At 47.8% G+C, this 13,533-nt stretch overlaps 1 protein-coding gene across 1 annotated transcript in view; it reads left to right on the plus strand.

Annotated features, from left to right (window-relative positions):
- Positions 1-10,733: 10,733 nt before the first annotated feature.
- Positions 10,734-13,533, plus strand: part of JMY (junction mediating and regulatory protein, p53 cofactor) — a gene marked incomplete at both ends in the record, with an annotated part of 85,154 nt that continues 82,354 nt past the window's right edge. The window contains one exon of the mRNA XM_080711627.1: positions 10,734-11,717. Within this exon, the coding sequence (XP_080567753.1) occupies positions 10,734-11,717 (984 nt within the window). The remainder of the gene's footprint in view (positions 11,718-13,533) is intronic.

The raw sequence follows: 13,533 nt of genomic DNA on the forward strand, positions 1-13,533 counted from the left end.
AAATTCTTGAAGTTTTTCCCCATTTAATATGATGTTGGCAGTGGGCTTATTGTAGATTGCCTTAATAATGTTGAGATATGTTCCTTCTATTCCAATTCTCTGCAGTGTTTTTATCATAAATGGATGTTGAATTTTATCAAATGCTTTTTCAGCATCTATTGAGATGATCATGTGGTTTTTGTCTTTGATTCTGTTTATATGATGAATTACATGGATTGTTTTTCGTATATTGAACCAGCCTTGCATCCCTGGGATGAACCCTACCTGGTCATGGTGAATGATTTTCTTGATGTGGTTTTGAATGCGTGTTGCTAGTATTTTGTTTAATAGTTTTGCATCCAAGTTCATCAGAGATATAGGCCTGTAGTTTTCCTTCCTTGAACTGTCTTTATTCGGTTTGGGTATTAGTGTGATGTTGGCTTCATAGAATGTATTTGGGAGAGTCCCGGTTTTTTCTATTTCCCGAAATAGTTTGAGTAGTATTGGGATTAGTTCTCCTATAAAGGTTTTATAGAATTCACTTGGGAAACCATCTGGTCCTGGGCTTTTCTTTGATGGTAAGCTCTTTATTGCTATTTCAATCTCTTTGATTGTTATTGGTTGGTTTAAGTGTTCTGTATCTTCTTGACTCAGTTTAGGAAGGTTGTATTTATCTAGGAAGTTGTCGATTTCCTCTAGATTTTCCATTTTGTTGGAGTATAGTTTTTCAAAGTAGTTTCTGATAATCCTCTGGATTTCTACGCTGTCAGTAGTAATGTCTCCTTTTTCATCCCTTATCTTCATAATTTGGGTTGATTCTCTCTTTTTTTTAGTTAGGTTGGCTAGTGGTTTATCAATCTTGTTAATTTTTTCAAGAAACCAGCTTTTGGTTTTGTTGATTTTCTGTATTGTTTTTTTATTCTCTATTTCGTTAATTTCTGCTCTAATTTTAATAATTTCCCGTCTTCTGCTGGCTTTGGGGTCCAATTGTTCCTGCTTTTCAAGGGCTTTGAGGTGTGTCATAAGGCTATTTATTTGAAGATTTTCTGTTTTTCTTATGTGAGCACTCAGTGCTATAAATTTTCCTCTTAATACTGCCTTCAAAGTGTCCCAAAGGTTTTGATATGTTGTTTCTTTATTTTCATTTGTTTCTAGAAATTTCTTGATTTCACCTCTTACATCTTCTATGACCCATTCTTCATTCAGAAGTGTGGTGTTCAGTCTCCACATGTTTATGTTGTTTCTCTGGGTCTTCTTATAGTTGATTTCTAGTTTCATTCCATTATGGTCTGAAATGACACAGGGAAGTATGTAACATTTTTTAAATTTGCTAGTGCTCATTTTGTGTCCCAGGATGTGATCTATTTTGGAGAAGGTTCCATGAGCAGCTGAGAAAAATGTAAACTCTGCTGTAGTTGGGTGAAATATTCTATATGTGTCCAAAAGGTCCATTTGGTTAATGGTGTTCTTTAGTTCTGAGACATCTTTACTGACCCTTTGTCTGGAAGATCGGTCTAGTATTGTGAGAGGTATGTTGAAGTCTCCCAGTATTATTGTGTTGGGATTTATGTGTGGCTTCATGTCACAAAGAGTTTGATTTATGAAAGTAGCTGCCCCTACGTTTGGGGCATAGATGTTGATTATTGTTATTTCCTCTTGCTGGACTATTCCTTTTACCAGTAAAATGTGACCTTCTTTGTCTCTTCTAATAAGTTTGGGTTTGAAGTCTAACTTGTCTGATATCATAGTTGCTACTCCTGCTTGTCTTCGAGTACCATTAGCATGGATTACCTTGCTCCAGCCCTTTACCTTGAGTTTGTTCCTATCTTTACTTGTGAGGTGTGTTTCTTGTAAGCAGCAGATGGATGGATTCTGGCTTTTAATCCATTTTGCCACTTTATGTCTTTTTATTGGGGAGTTGAGGCCGTTTACATTTAGTGTGATTATAGAGAGATAATTTTTAATTCCCAACATGTTAAGATCTTATTTCTGTTTGAGATACTGTTTATTCTTCTTTGCTTAGTTGTCCGCTGGATGGGAATTCTTGTTTCTTTGGTTCTGGCGTGAATTACCCATTTCCTCTTTGCAGTTAATCTCCTTGAGTATTTTCTCTAGCGCTGGTTTTGAAGACATAAATTCCTTCAGTTGCTGTTTGTCATGGAAGCTTCTTATTTCCCCATCTAATTTGATGGATAGTTTTGCTGGGTAGTAAATTTTTGGCTGGAAGTTGTTTTCTTTCAGAGTTTGGAATATGTTACTCCAAGCCCTTCTGGCTTTCATAACTTGGTTTGGGAAGTCTGGAGTGATTCTAATTGGTTTGCCTCTGTATGTCACATGGCCTTTTGTTTTTGTTGCCTTTAAGATTCTCTCCTTGGCTTCCACATTAGTCATTTTGACAATTATGTGGCGTGGGGATCCTCTTCTCTGATCCTGTCTAAAGGGAGTTCTATAAGTTTCCTGGACCTGTGTATCGACCTCTTGCTCTATGTTTGGAAAATTTTCTGCTATTACTTCCTTGAAGAGATTGTTGATCCCTTTGGTTTCACCTTCTTTTCCCTCCTCTATTCCAATTATTCTTAGGTTAGCTCTCTTGAAATGGGCCCATATTTCTTCAATGTCAGATTCCTGCTGTCGGGTTTTTTTTTCTAAATTAGAAACTATGCGTTCATTTTTAGCATGATCATCTTCAAGAAGCGAGATTCTATTCTCCATGTGGTCTAATCTGTTGTTTATACTTTGAATTGAGGCCTTTACTTCATTAATTGCATCCTTTATCTCTTTTTGACTCTCTCTAAATTCTTTTCGAAAGTCCTCTATTATTTCTAAAGTTATTTTCCTAATTTGATCTTCGAGAGATCTTTGGGTTTCTGTGTTATCAGATTCTGATGTTGTGGTGTTGTTGGCATTCACTGCTCCATTGTTATTTCTCTTTCCCATGATTTTGGAAGTTTGTGCCTTCTCTGGGTTCTTCCCTGAGTCACTACGAGTTCACTTAAGATGCTCTGGATCTCTAGTCTATGGTATCTCAGTCACCACTACTCCTTTACTGTGTTGTATCACAAAGTCTCAGACCCAGGGAGTCAATCAAGGCTGCTTAGACCGTGGGGGGTGCCAAGTTGGGCGTTCTCCAGTGGGGAGTTGTGACTATGGTATGATATCTCTGCCACTGCCACTCCCCCACTGGGCTGCACTGCTAAAATCTCCGACCCAGGGAGACTATCTGCGCAAGTCCCTGGGAGTGCAGTACTGGGATTTCTCCCCTAGGGGCCGCAATTTGACTCACGGTTGTTGAGTGCGCTGATGGAGCTGTAGTGAACTCGGTGGATTTGCTGCTGCCGCCACTGGCAATATGGCACCACTGCCACGCCTTCGGCCGTGATGCGGTGTATTTCTTCTCTGGTTTTGAACTCTGTTCTGAGTCCTTGCCAGTTGTGCTGCGCCCAGCCCTTGGGAGCTTTAGATGTTCCCTGCACCAACAAAACTGCTGACTGCTGCCCAGCTGTTCAGCACCTGCTCACCTCGGCTCGCTGTCCACCCCTCCTCTCAGGCGCCTGGTGGCTGGTTGAGTGGGTTGGTCTAGGGCCGTCCGGTGAACTCGCAGCTGCCGCCAGCAGTAAGACGCTGCTTCTGCATCCTAGGCCGCGAGGCCAGAGTACCTCCTCTCTGGATTTGAGCTCTGTTTTGAGTCTCCCTCCTCTCTGGAGCCTGGTGTTGCTAGGGGAGATGTAGGCCGCGCCGCTCCAGCCGCTCTGCGCCGCGGCTCTGGCTGCTCCGCACCACGGTTCTGGCCGCTCCGGCTGCTCCGGCCGCTCTGCACCGCGGCTCTGGCTGCTCTGCACCGTGGGTCTGGCCTCTCCGGCCGCTCCGGCCGTTCCGCGACGTGGCTCTGGCTGCTCCGGCTGTTCTGGCCGCTCCGCTCCGGCTGCTCTGGCCGCTCCGCTCAGCTGTTCTGGCCACTCTGCTCCGGCTGCTCCGGCTGCTCCACTCCGCGTCTCCGGCCACTCCGCGCCGCCGCTCCAGCCAATCCGCGCTGCAGCTCTGACTGCTCCGGCTGTTCTGGCCGCTCCGCTCGGCTGCTCTGGCTGCTCTGCTCAGCTGCTCGGAACCGCGACTCCAGCTGCTCTGTACCGCGGGTCTGGCTACTCTGGCCGCTCCGGCCGTTCCGCGCCGCGGCTCTGGCTGCTCCAGCTGCTCAGGCCACTCCGCTCCGCGGCTCCCCCCAATCCGCGCTGCGGCTCTGGCTGCTCCGGCTGCTCAGGCCGCTCTGCGCCGCGCGGGCGCAGCACTTCGGGCTGGTTTTTTTCCGGTGTCTTGTTTTTCCAGCCCTTTTTTCTCTGTCCCTTGTATTTACCGTTTTTATTTCTTTGCTGTGGTGTTTTCTGGCTCTGAAAGGCGCTGGTTTTGAGGTAGTAGAGTTGGATTGTTAGCGGGACTTGTAAGTGCCGCTTTCCTCCGTCGCCATCTTCCCGGAAGTCGGTTCATGGCCCCATTGTGCATCCCCTCAACTCCGGCACTCCTCCCAGGGGAACTGGCCGTCTGAAGTCAGCTTCAGCAAGCTATTTTTTATTTTGAAACAGGGTCTCACTGAGTTGCAAAGGACCTCACTAAGTAGCTGAGGCTGGTCATGAACCGCGATCCTCCATGCCCGGCTGAATAAGAGACCTTTATAAGACAGTCTCCAGTAGGAAGAATACTTAAGTCAGAAAACCAAGAGGAGGAAGCATGAGTGGCCTTGCTTACCACACTCTTTGTTCATTTGTGGTTCTGAGGATTCGATCCAGGGGCATTCTACCTCCAGGCTACACCCCAGTCCTTTCAATGTATGCATGTATGTACATACATATGTACGTATGTATGTGTGTATTTTTGTTTTTAATCAGGGTCTCACTAGGTTGCTGAGAGCCTGATATGTTCCTGAGGCTGTCCTTGAACCTGCAATCTTCCCGTCTCAGCCTCCCAAGTACTGGGGTTACAGGTATATACCATCACACTGGTCTTGTACCATACTCTTAGAGAACTTCCCCTTTCCCACAGGGAGTTCCTACAGCTTTGAATTCAGCAGAGTTAGAGATCCTCAATCCCATAACTGCATTGCCAGGAAACTTAGCCAACCTGTTAAACTATAGGCTACAGCATCCACTTGGACACTTTGGGCTGTCCAGCTTGAGCAAGAGGAAGAGTTGCCACTTTGTCAGGGCCAGTAGGAAAAGACAGGCTATGACTATGACTTAAAAGGAGCAGAGAGGAATGTGTATGGAGCTCAGGTGGGTCTGGGGATGGAACCCAGGGGCATTCGACCTCCAAGCTACACCCCCAGCTCCATTTTTTTTTTTATTCCATATTTTGAAACAGGATCTCACTAAGTTGTAGAGGGCCTAAGTAGCTGAGGCTGGCCTTGAACCTGTGATCCTCCTATCTCAGCATCCACAGTACTGGGATCACAAGCCGGCCATTCTTGACCAATGGTAACAAATACAGTGAGATAGTGATGGGAGGCTATATGGTGAAGTTACCAGGGTTCAGACCTCATAGGAGTGAGGGTTTGGGACACAGTCCCAGGTGAGCCACGGATGCGGGGGTGGGAGAGATAATGAGGACTAGCTGTGGCCACAAGACCAACTGCAGCCATGGAGCTACATTTACCCTGCTGACATCCCTCATTAAGTTGGCATTCAGTGGAGAGCCCTACCACAAGCCCCGGAGAGGCCATTCTTTGTGTGTATGTGTGTGTGTGTGTGTGTGTGTGTGTGTGTGTGTGTGTGTGAGACACTGGGGAAAGAACCCAGGGGCATTCTATTTCAACTACACCCCAGTCCTATTTTTTAGTTGGAAACAGGGTCTCGGTAAGGTGCAGAGGTTCTGGCTAAGTTGCCGAGGCGGGCCTGGAACCTGTGATTCACCTTGTCTCCATCTGCCAAGTACTGAGATTACAAGTGTGTGCCACCATGCACGTCTTCCAAATGTTTTTGTGAAATGGATCCACGTGGCCCATAAGAGAAACCATGGCAGATATGGAGATGAGTCGGTCCAGTCAAGCTCCTTCAAAAGAAGAAAGGGTTCACTCCTAACCTTTACATTGACAGTCCCCCTTGAGCTGGGCATGCTGGCCACACTTGTAATCCTTGCGCTTGGACAGGAGGATCGCACAGGTTCGAAGCCAGCTGTGCTGGCTTAAGAGGCCCTGTTTCCAAATAAAAAATAAAAACAAAATAGGTCTGGGAGTGTAGCCCGCAGGTAGAAGGGTTTCCAGGAACCCCAGTAACACCAAAAATATATATTATAAATTGAAAGTCCCCAGTTGTTCGTGTCCCCTGAATCAGCTTCAGGTTTTCATCCTATGCCACTGACTGAGTAAGGCCTATTTCACCCGATGGGATCTTGATTTATTTATTATTTATTTATTCTTGTGGTACTGAGGATTGACTCGAGGGGGTTCTACCTCTGAGCTACAACCCCAGCCCTATTTTATTTTTTAGTCTGAAATAGGATCTAAGTTGCTGAGGGCCTTGCTAAATTGCTGGGGCTGGCCTCACAATCTGAGGATCCTCCTGTCTTAGCTTCCCAAGGACTGGGAATACAGATGTGTGCCATCACACCTGACTCCAGCGGGATCGCTTTTCAGAGATAATCTGCCTTGGAGCTCCCAGTAGGATTAGCCTGTTCAACCCAACTTCTACCCTTCTTAATTTACAGATGTTTCCTTGCCCCTAATCTTTTTATTTCTAACTTCTCTTTAATGTCTATTTCTGGGATAATCTAACTAGGATAGATGCAGATTTGGAATCAGGCTCCAGAACTCAAGTCACTCCCTGTTCCCAATCTTGGCATGTGTGACTTAAAATATCAAAACTACTATTCTCACATCTGTAAAATTAAAGATACTTATCTCTTTCATACCTATATTACAAGGTTAGAGTGAGGATAAAATTAACATATGCAGGAAAATGCTTGAAATCTGAAAATCACCATGTGAGCTATTATAGTTTCTATTAACAGGACTAAAGTGTCAGGCATGGTGGTATATACCTATAAATCTCAGCTACTGGAAGCTGAGGCAGGAGGACTGCAAGCTCCAGGCCTGCCTGGGCAAGTTAGTGAGATCCTGTCTCTCAAAATATAAAAGGTCTGGGATGTGGTTCAGTGGAAGAGTGCATGTGTATCAGGTGCAAGGCCCCCAGTTTAATACCCAGGGCCAAAAGAGGATAAAAAGAAAGAAGAAAGCCTAGCGTTAAAGCATTTTCCAGATTACTAAACAATCCTCAATAGTTTAAGAAACTTCAGACAGGTAAGAGTTTTCAAGCCCTTTGAAAGCTGGTATAGTGTATGCAGGTTTTCTGTAAGCTTTACTTATATCAGGGAGTAATTTATACACTTGTATATCTTGTCTGACAATCAGATACAGACCTAAATAAAGAACTGTAGAGTACTACAATAGCCTGTCGTGGGAGTTTTCGGTTGTTTCTTTTCATTTCTAGGTTAACAAATACTAAGAGGAAACAAACATTGAAACATCTTTTGACAAAACACAGTGGCTAGGGTATTGAATGAAAATACTTAACACCCGTTTAAACAGTTTTCTCTGGCACTCTTGTGATAAGATGCTTTTTTAAAAAAAAATTTTATACTGAGGATTGAACCCAGGGATATTCTACCTCTGAGCTACACTCCCAGGCCTATTTTAGTTTTGAAACAGGTTGATGAGTCTCACTACTTGCTGAGGCTTTCCTTGAACCTGTGATCCTCCTGTCTTAGCCTTTCAAGTTTTGGGATGCAATTTTATACCTGTGGACAAATATTACAATTTTAACACACACATAAAGCTACTAGTGGTGGGCATGCTTGTAATCCCAGTATTTGGGAGGCTGAGACAGGAGGATTGAAGGTTTGAGGCCAGTATCAGCAATTTAGTGAGATGTTGTTTCAAAGTTAAAAATATAAAGAGCTAGGGGTATAGCTCAGAGGTAGAATGCCCCTGGGTTCAGCCTTCAGCACCAAAAATAAAAATTAAATTAATAAGTAAAAAGACTGGGGATGTAGCTCAGTAAAAGTGCCCCTGGGTGGTTTAATTCCGTGTGTGTGTGTGTGTGTGTGTGTGTGTGTGTGTGTGTGTTGGGGGGATCAAATTGGAAGTAAAGAATAATTCCCAAGCCCTGCATGGTGGCACACGTTTGTAATCCCAGTACTTGGGAGGCTGAGACAGGAAGATTGTGCAAGTTTGAAGCCAGCTTCAGCTACTTAGTGAGGCTCTCAGCAACTAAGTGAGACCCTGTTTCCAAATAAAATATAAAAATAGGTTTGGGAGTCCAGCCCAGAGGTAGAAGGACCCTGGGTTCCATCCCCTGTACCACACACATACAAAAATAATAATTATCATTATACTCTAGCATTGTACAGAATACCTGTATTGTAACTTGAACACTAATAAGAAAGAGAATGTCACTAATATAAACTAGATTATAAAATGTACTAAGCAATTTTAAGAATATTTTTATCAGCCGTGTGTGGTGGTGCATGCTTGTAATCCCAGCATTCGGGAGGCTGAAACTGGAGGATCACGGTTCGTGGACAGCCTCAGCTACTTAGTGAGGCCTTTCGTAACTCAGTGAGACCCTGTTTCAAAATAAAGAATAAAATATTGGGCAGGGGTTGTAGCCCGGAGGTCGAATGCCTCTGGGTTCCAGCCCCAGACCCGAAAAAAAAATTATATATATATATATATGTTTTATCATTGCCTAGTATGAGCAGCAAAGTTCTTACCATTATGACTTCTTTGTATGTACATTCTGGAAACTCCAACTTCAAAAGGGTGAAAGTCAGTGCCCTCCAGATGAGGTTCACAGAACAGTACACAGTGATGATGAAACCCAAAGCAATAAAACACCAATGAACTGAAATACAAACCTGCAGTACTGAGCATGGTGGCACACCCTTGCAATCCCAGCATTTGGGAGCCTGAGACAGGAGGATCTCGGTTCACAGCCAGCCTTGGCTACTTAGGCCCTCCACAACTTACAACTTAATGAGACCTTGTTTCAAAATAAAGAATACAAAATAGAGCCAGGCATGGTGGCGCAAGCTTGTAATCCCTGCGTTTGGGAAGTGGAGACAGGAGGATCTCAGGTTTGAAGCCAGCCTCTCTGGCTTAAGAAACCCTGTTTCCAAATAAAAATATTAAAAAAAAATAGGTCTGGGAGTGTAGCCCAGAAGTAGAAGGGCTTCCAGGAACCCCAGTACCACCAAAAACAAAACCCAAAAAAACCAAAAAAAGCAACACAACAACAACAACAACAAAAAAAAAAAATAGGGCTGGGGAGGTAGAATACTCCTATGTTTGATCCCAGTACTGCAAATAATAATTAACAATAATAGGGCTGCGGGTGTAGCTTTAAGGTAGAATGCCCCTGGGTTCCACCCCCAGCACCCCCCCCCCCACAAAAAAGGAAATTCATATTCCTAGGACACAATTGAATTTTTTTTTTTTTTTTTGGTGGTACTGGGGTTCCTGGAAGCCCTTCTACCTCCGGGCTACACTCCCAGACCTATTTTATATTTTGGAAACAGGGTCTCTTAAACCAGCGCAGCTGGCTTCGAACCTGCGCGATCCTCCTGTCTCCGCCTCCCAAACATGGGGATTACAAGCGTGCGCCACCACTCCAGGCTCCACAATTGAATTTTTAATTTCATTTTATTTTGCTTTAGAGTTCAACTGGGTTATCTTCAAAACATTTTCCTTTCATATATTGTTTGGTCTGAAAGATCTCAGGGGGGAATGCAATAAAGATTGGAGCAACCCAATCAAGTTCAGCACATAGTTCCCATACGGTTACAGGGTACTTTTTTCCCCCTTTCCTTCTCTTTTTCCGGTACTGGAGATTGAACCCAGGGCTATTCTACCTCTGAGCTAAGTACTCCCCAGCCCTACAGGGTACTTCTTTCTGAACCTAGTCGTCCATCCCTCGGGGACAAGGGAGGCACATTTACAGGTGAGGGTCCCTTTGAACGCCCGGAGGTCGAAATATCCCAGTTCCTGGTCTCGGTTCCGGAGGCCCCGGGTCGGGAGGCCCCGGGCGCTGCAGGGCGCACCTGGCACTCGGGGCCCGGGAGCCGCCGCCGCAGCCGCGGGCGGGGTCGGAGCCCGGAGCGCGGAGGGGCGGGGCGAGCGCACGCGCACGCGCACGCGCACGCGCACGGGGAGCGCGCCGCGTCACCGGCGTGCGGCACGTGCCCGTGTTTACGTCCCTCGTGGAGCCGCCGACGTCAGCAGTCGAATGGCAACATTGTGGCGATGCTGAGGCTCGGAGTTTAGGCGACGCGTCCCTGCGAGCGGCGGCGGCGCGGGGGCGGGAGCGGCGCGGGGAGCGGAGGTCGGCCTCGGCGGGCGGCGGGACCTCACGGCCGGCCGGCGCCGCGCCTCGCCTGGCCTGGCCTCCGGGCGCCGCGCCGCAGCCCGCGGCCTCGGCGGGGGACGGCCGGGCGGGCGGCCGAGGCGCTGCCGCAGCGCGGGGCTTGTAAACAGACCCGGCCGCACGTGACCATGTGAACTACCTGCTCCGGGACGCGTATTGTCTTTCCCGGAGCCGCGCCACAAAGGAGCTCGGCGGGGCGAGGCGGAGGGACGCGCGGGCGAGGAGCGAGCCCGAGAGCCGGCCGGCCGGCGCGCTAAGATGGCTGCAGGCGCCCGGCGAGGGTGAGCGGGGGGCGCGGCAGCCAGCGGCCGGGACCTCGGGCGGGCGGGCACGGCCGGCGGAGCCACCATGTCGTTCGCGCTGGAGGAGACGCTCGAGTCGGACTGGGTGGCCGTGCGGCCCCATGTGTTCGACGAGCGCGAGAAGCACAAGTTCGTCTTCATCGTGGCCTGGAACGAGATCGAAGGCAAGTTTGCCATAACCTGCCACAACCGGACGGCCCAGCGGCAGCGGAGCGGCTCCCGCGAGCAGGCGGGGACGCGCGGGGGCGCCGAAGCCGGCGCGGCCGCGGCCGAGGGGAGCCGGGGGCCCGGCAGCCCGGCGGCCAAGGGCCGGCCCGACCCCACCGCCTCCGCGACGCCGGCCCGGAGCCCCGGGCCCCGGAGGAGCTCCCCGCGGAGCGCGCGCAGCCTTCGCGGGGACCCGCTGCCGCGGAGTCCGGCCGGCAGAGGGGCGGAGAGTCCCCTCCGGAGCCCTGCGCGGGCCAGGCCCAGCCCGGTTCGGAAAGGAGGTGAAGCCCGACATGCGGCGGCGCCCAGGGAGGCCCCGGTGTCCTCCGTGCGGGTACTGAGCGCCTCTGGGGCGGTCTCCGAGGAGATCGAGGTGCTGGAAATGGTGAGGGAGGACGAGGCTCCCCCGGCGCCCTCGGACGCGGAGCCGCCGCCGCCCGCCGCGGAGCCGGAGTCTCAGGCCGAAGAGTGCAGCTGGGCCGGGCTCTTCTCCTTCCAAGATCTGCGTGCCGTGCATCAGCAGCTGTGCTCGGTGAACTCGCAGCTGGAGCCGTGCCTGCCGGTGTTCCCCGAGGAACCCTCCGGCATGTGGACCGTGCTGTTCGGGGGCGCCCCCGAGATGACCGAGCAGGAGATCGACACTCTGTGTTACCAGCTTCAGGTCTACCTGGGCCACGGCCTGGACACCTGCGGCTGGAAGATCCTCTCCCAGGTGCTCTTCACAGAGACCGATGATCCCGAGGAGTATTATGAAAGCCTCAGCGAGCTGCGGCAGAAGGGCTACGAAGAAGTGCTTCAACGGGCCAGGAAGCGCATCCAGGAGGTAAGAACCTAGTCGGTTGTAGTTACTGCTTTTCGTTTTTCACTACAAAGGGTAATTCATGAGTCTGGAGTGTAAGTCTTTGGGCCGCTTGTTTTTCTGCACGCGGGAAAAAGGAGAGATTTTTTTGCCCCCAATCTCTCTCCCTCTCATTCCTTTTAGTGGCTTGGTCAAAGGTTTTTTGGCCCTATGAAGGACTTTTGATAAGTTCTATAGATTTCCTTCTACACTTATTAACTAGAGTCTATGTAATAAGTGCACTTTGTTTACTGCTGAGTACTGGTAATGAGATTAAAGCCACTCAGAAAAAAAAAGGTGTCCTGTCATCAAAGGATAAATGAGCGTTACTCTGCCTTTAAAGCTTTTCCCAGCTAGAACTGCCCAGATATCAACTCTTACTCAGAATATCTTATGAAGCAAAGTTGTTCAACTGTTTTTATTCTCCTTGTGTAGTCTGGTAACATAGGTAAAAATTGAAAATTCTTTTTGTGAGAGAGAATGTGTGTGTGTATGATGAGGTGGAACCAACAGCATGCATGCTAAGCAAGTTCTAATTCCAAATTCATTTTTTAAACTTTTTGTGGTATTAGGGAATGAACCAACGGGTCCCTCAAACTTGGTGATCCTCCTACCTCAGCATCCCCTGTAGCTGGGATTATAGGCAGGTGCCACCATGTCCAGCCTAAGTTCATTTTAATAAGATTTATTTATTTATTTTGGTAGCACTAGAAATTGAACCCACGGCCATTCTACCTCTGAATTATATCACCAGCCCTATTTTTTTTTTTTTTTTTTTGGTGGTGGTACTGGGGGTGGAACAACCCAGGGGCTTTTCTACCTCCGAGCTATACTCCCAGACTTATTTTATACTTTATTTGGAAATAGGGTCTCACTAAGTAGCTGAGGCTGGCTTTGAACCTGTGTGATCCTGCTGTCTCAGCCTCCCAAGCACTGGGATTACAAGCATGCTCAAAGTCCTTTTTGGGTGTGTGCGCGCTGTACTGGGGGTTGAATGGGGGCGGGGTGGGGATGGCATTTTACCTCCGACCCCCAGCCCTACATTTTATTCTTTATTTGGAAACAGGGTCTCACTAAGTTGTGGAGGGCCTCACTATGTAGCGGAGGCTGGATGTAAACCTGTGATCCTCTTGTCTCAGCCTCCCAAGTACTTGGATTACAAGCATGCGCCATCACACCTGGTTTGAAAGTTCATTTTTAAATGAGTGATCTGTCTAAATGAAAAAAGAACCATCTGACAATTGGATGTAAATGTATTTTTAGGGTTTCTCAAGTCTTTACAGTTGACTGAGGTTTCAGTCCTCTTTTAGGGAAGAAAAAAATTGCTCTGGATGGAAATGCTCATACTTTTGTACTTGCTATTTAGAGTAAAAAGAGTGCAAAAGCTTTTAAACTAATTCTTAAAAGTATCAGGAAATGATAGGAAAAACACCTGAATTCTATACAAATGGAACCTTACCGTGTGTATATGAGATGAGTAATTATCTTTTTCTGAACCCAGGGATATTCTACATCTGAGATACACTCTTGGCCCTTTTTACATTGAAATAGGGTCTCACCAAGTTAAGGGGCTTGCTAAATCATTGAGGCTAGCCTGAAATTTGTGATCTTCCTGTCTCAGCCTCTCAAGTACCAGGATTACAGGGGTAGCACCCATACAAGCTTATTATTTTGTGAGTCTTCCTAACTTGCAGTTCTCGATAAGTTTCAGGGCTAGTCTTGAACCAGCACGCTTTTGTCTCAGCCTCCCAAGTACTGGGGTTTACAGGCTTGCATCACCACACCCAGCAACATACCTGTA

This window comes from Muscardinus avellanarius, assembly GCF_963383645.1.
Source record: "Muscardinus avellanarius genome assembly, chromosome: 1".
Lineage (NCBI taxonomy): Eukaryota > Metazoa > Chordata > Mammalia > Rodentia > Gliridae > Muscardinus > Muscardinus avellanarius.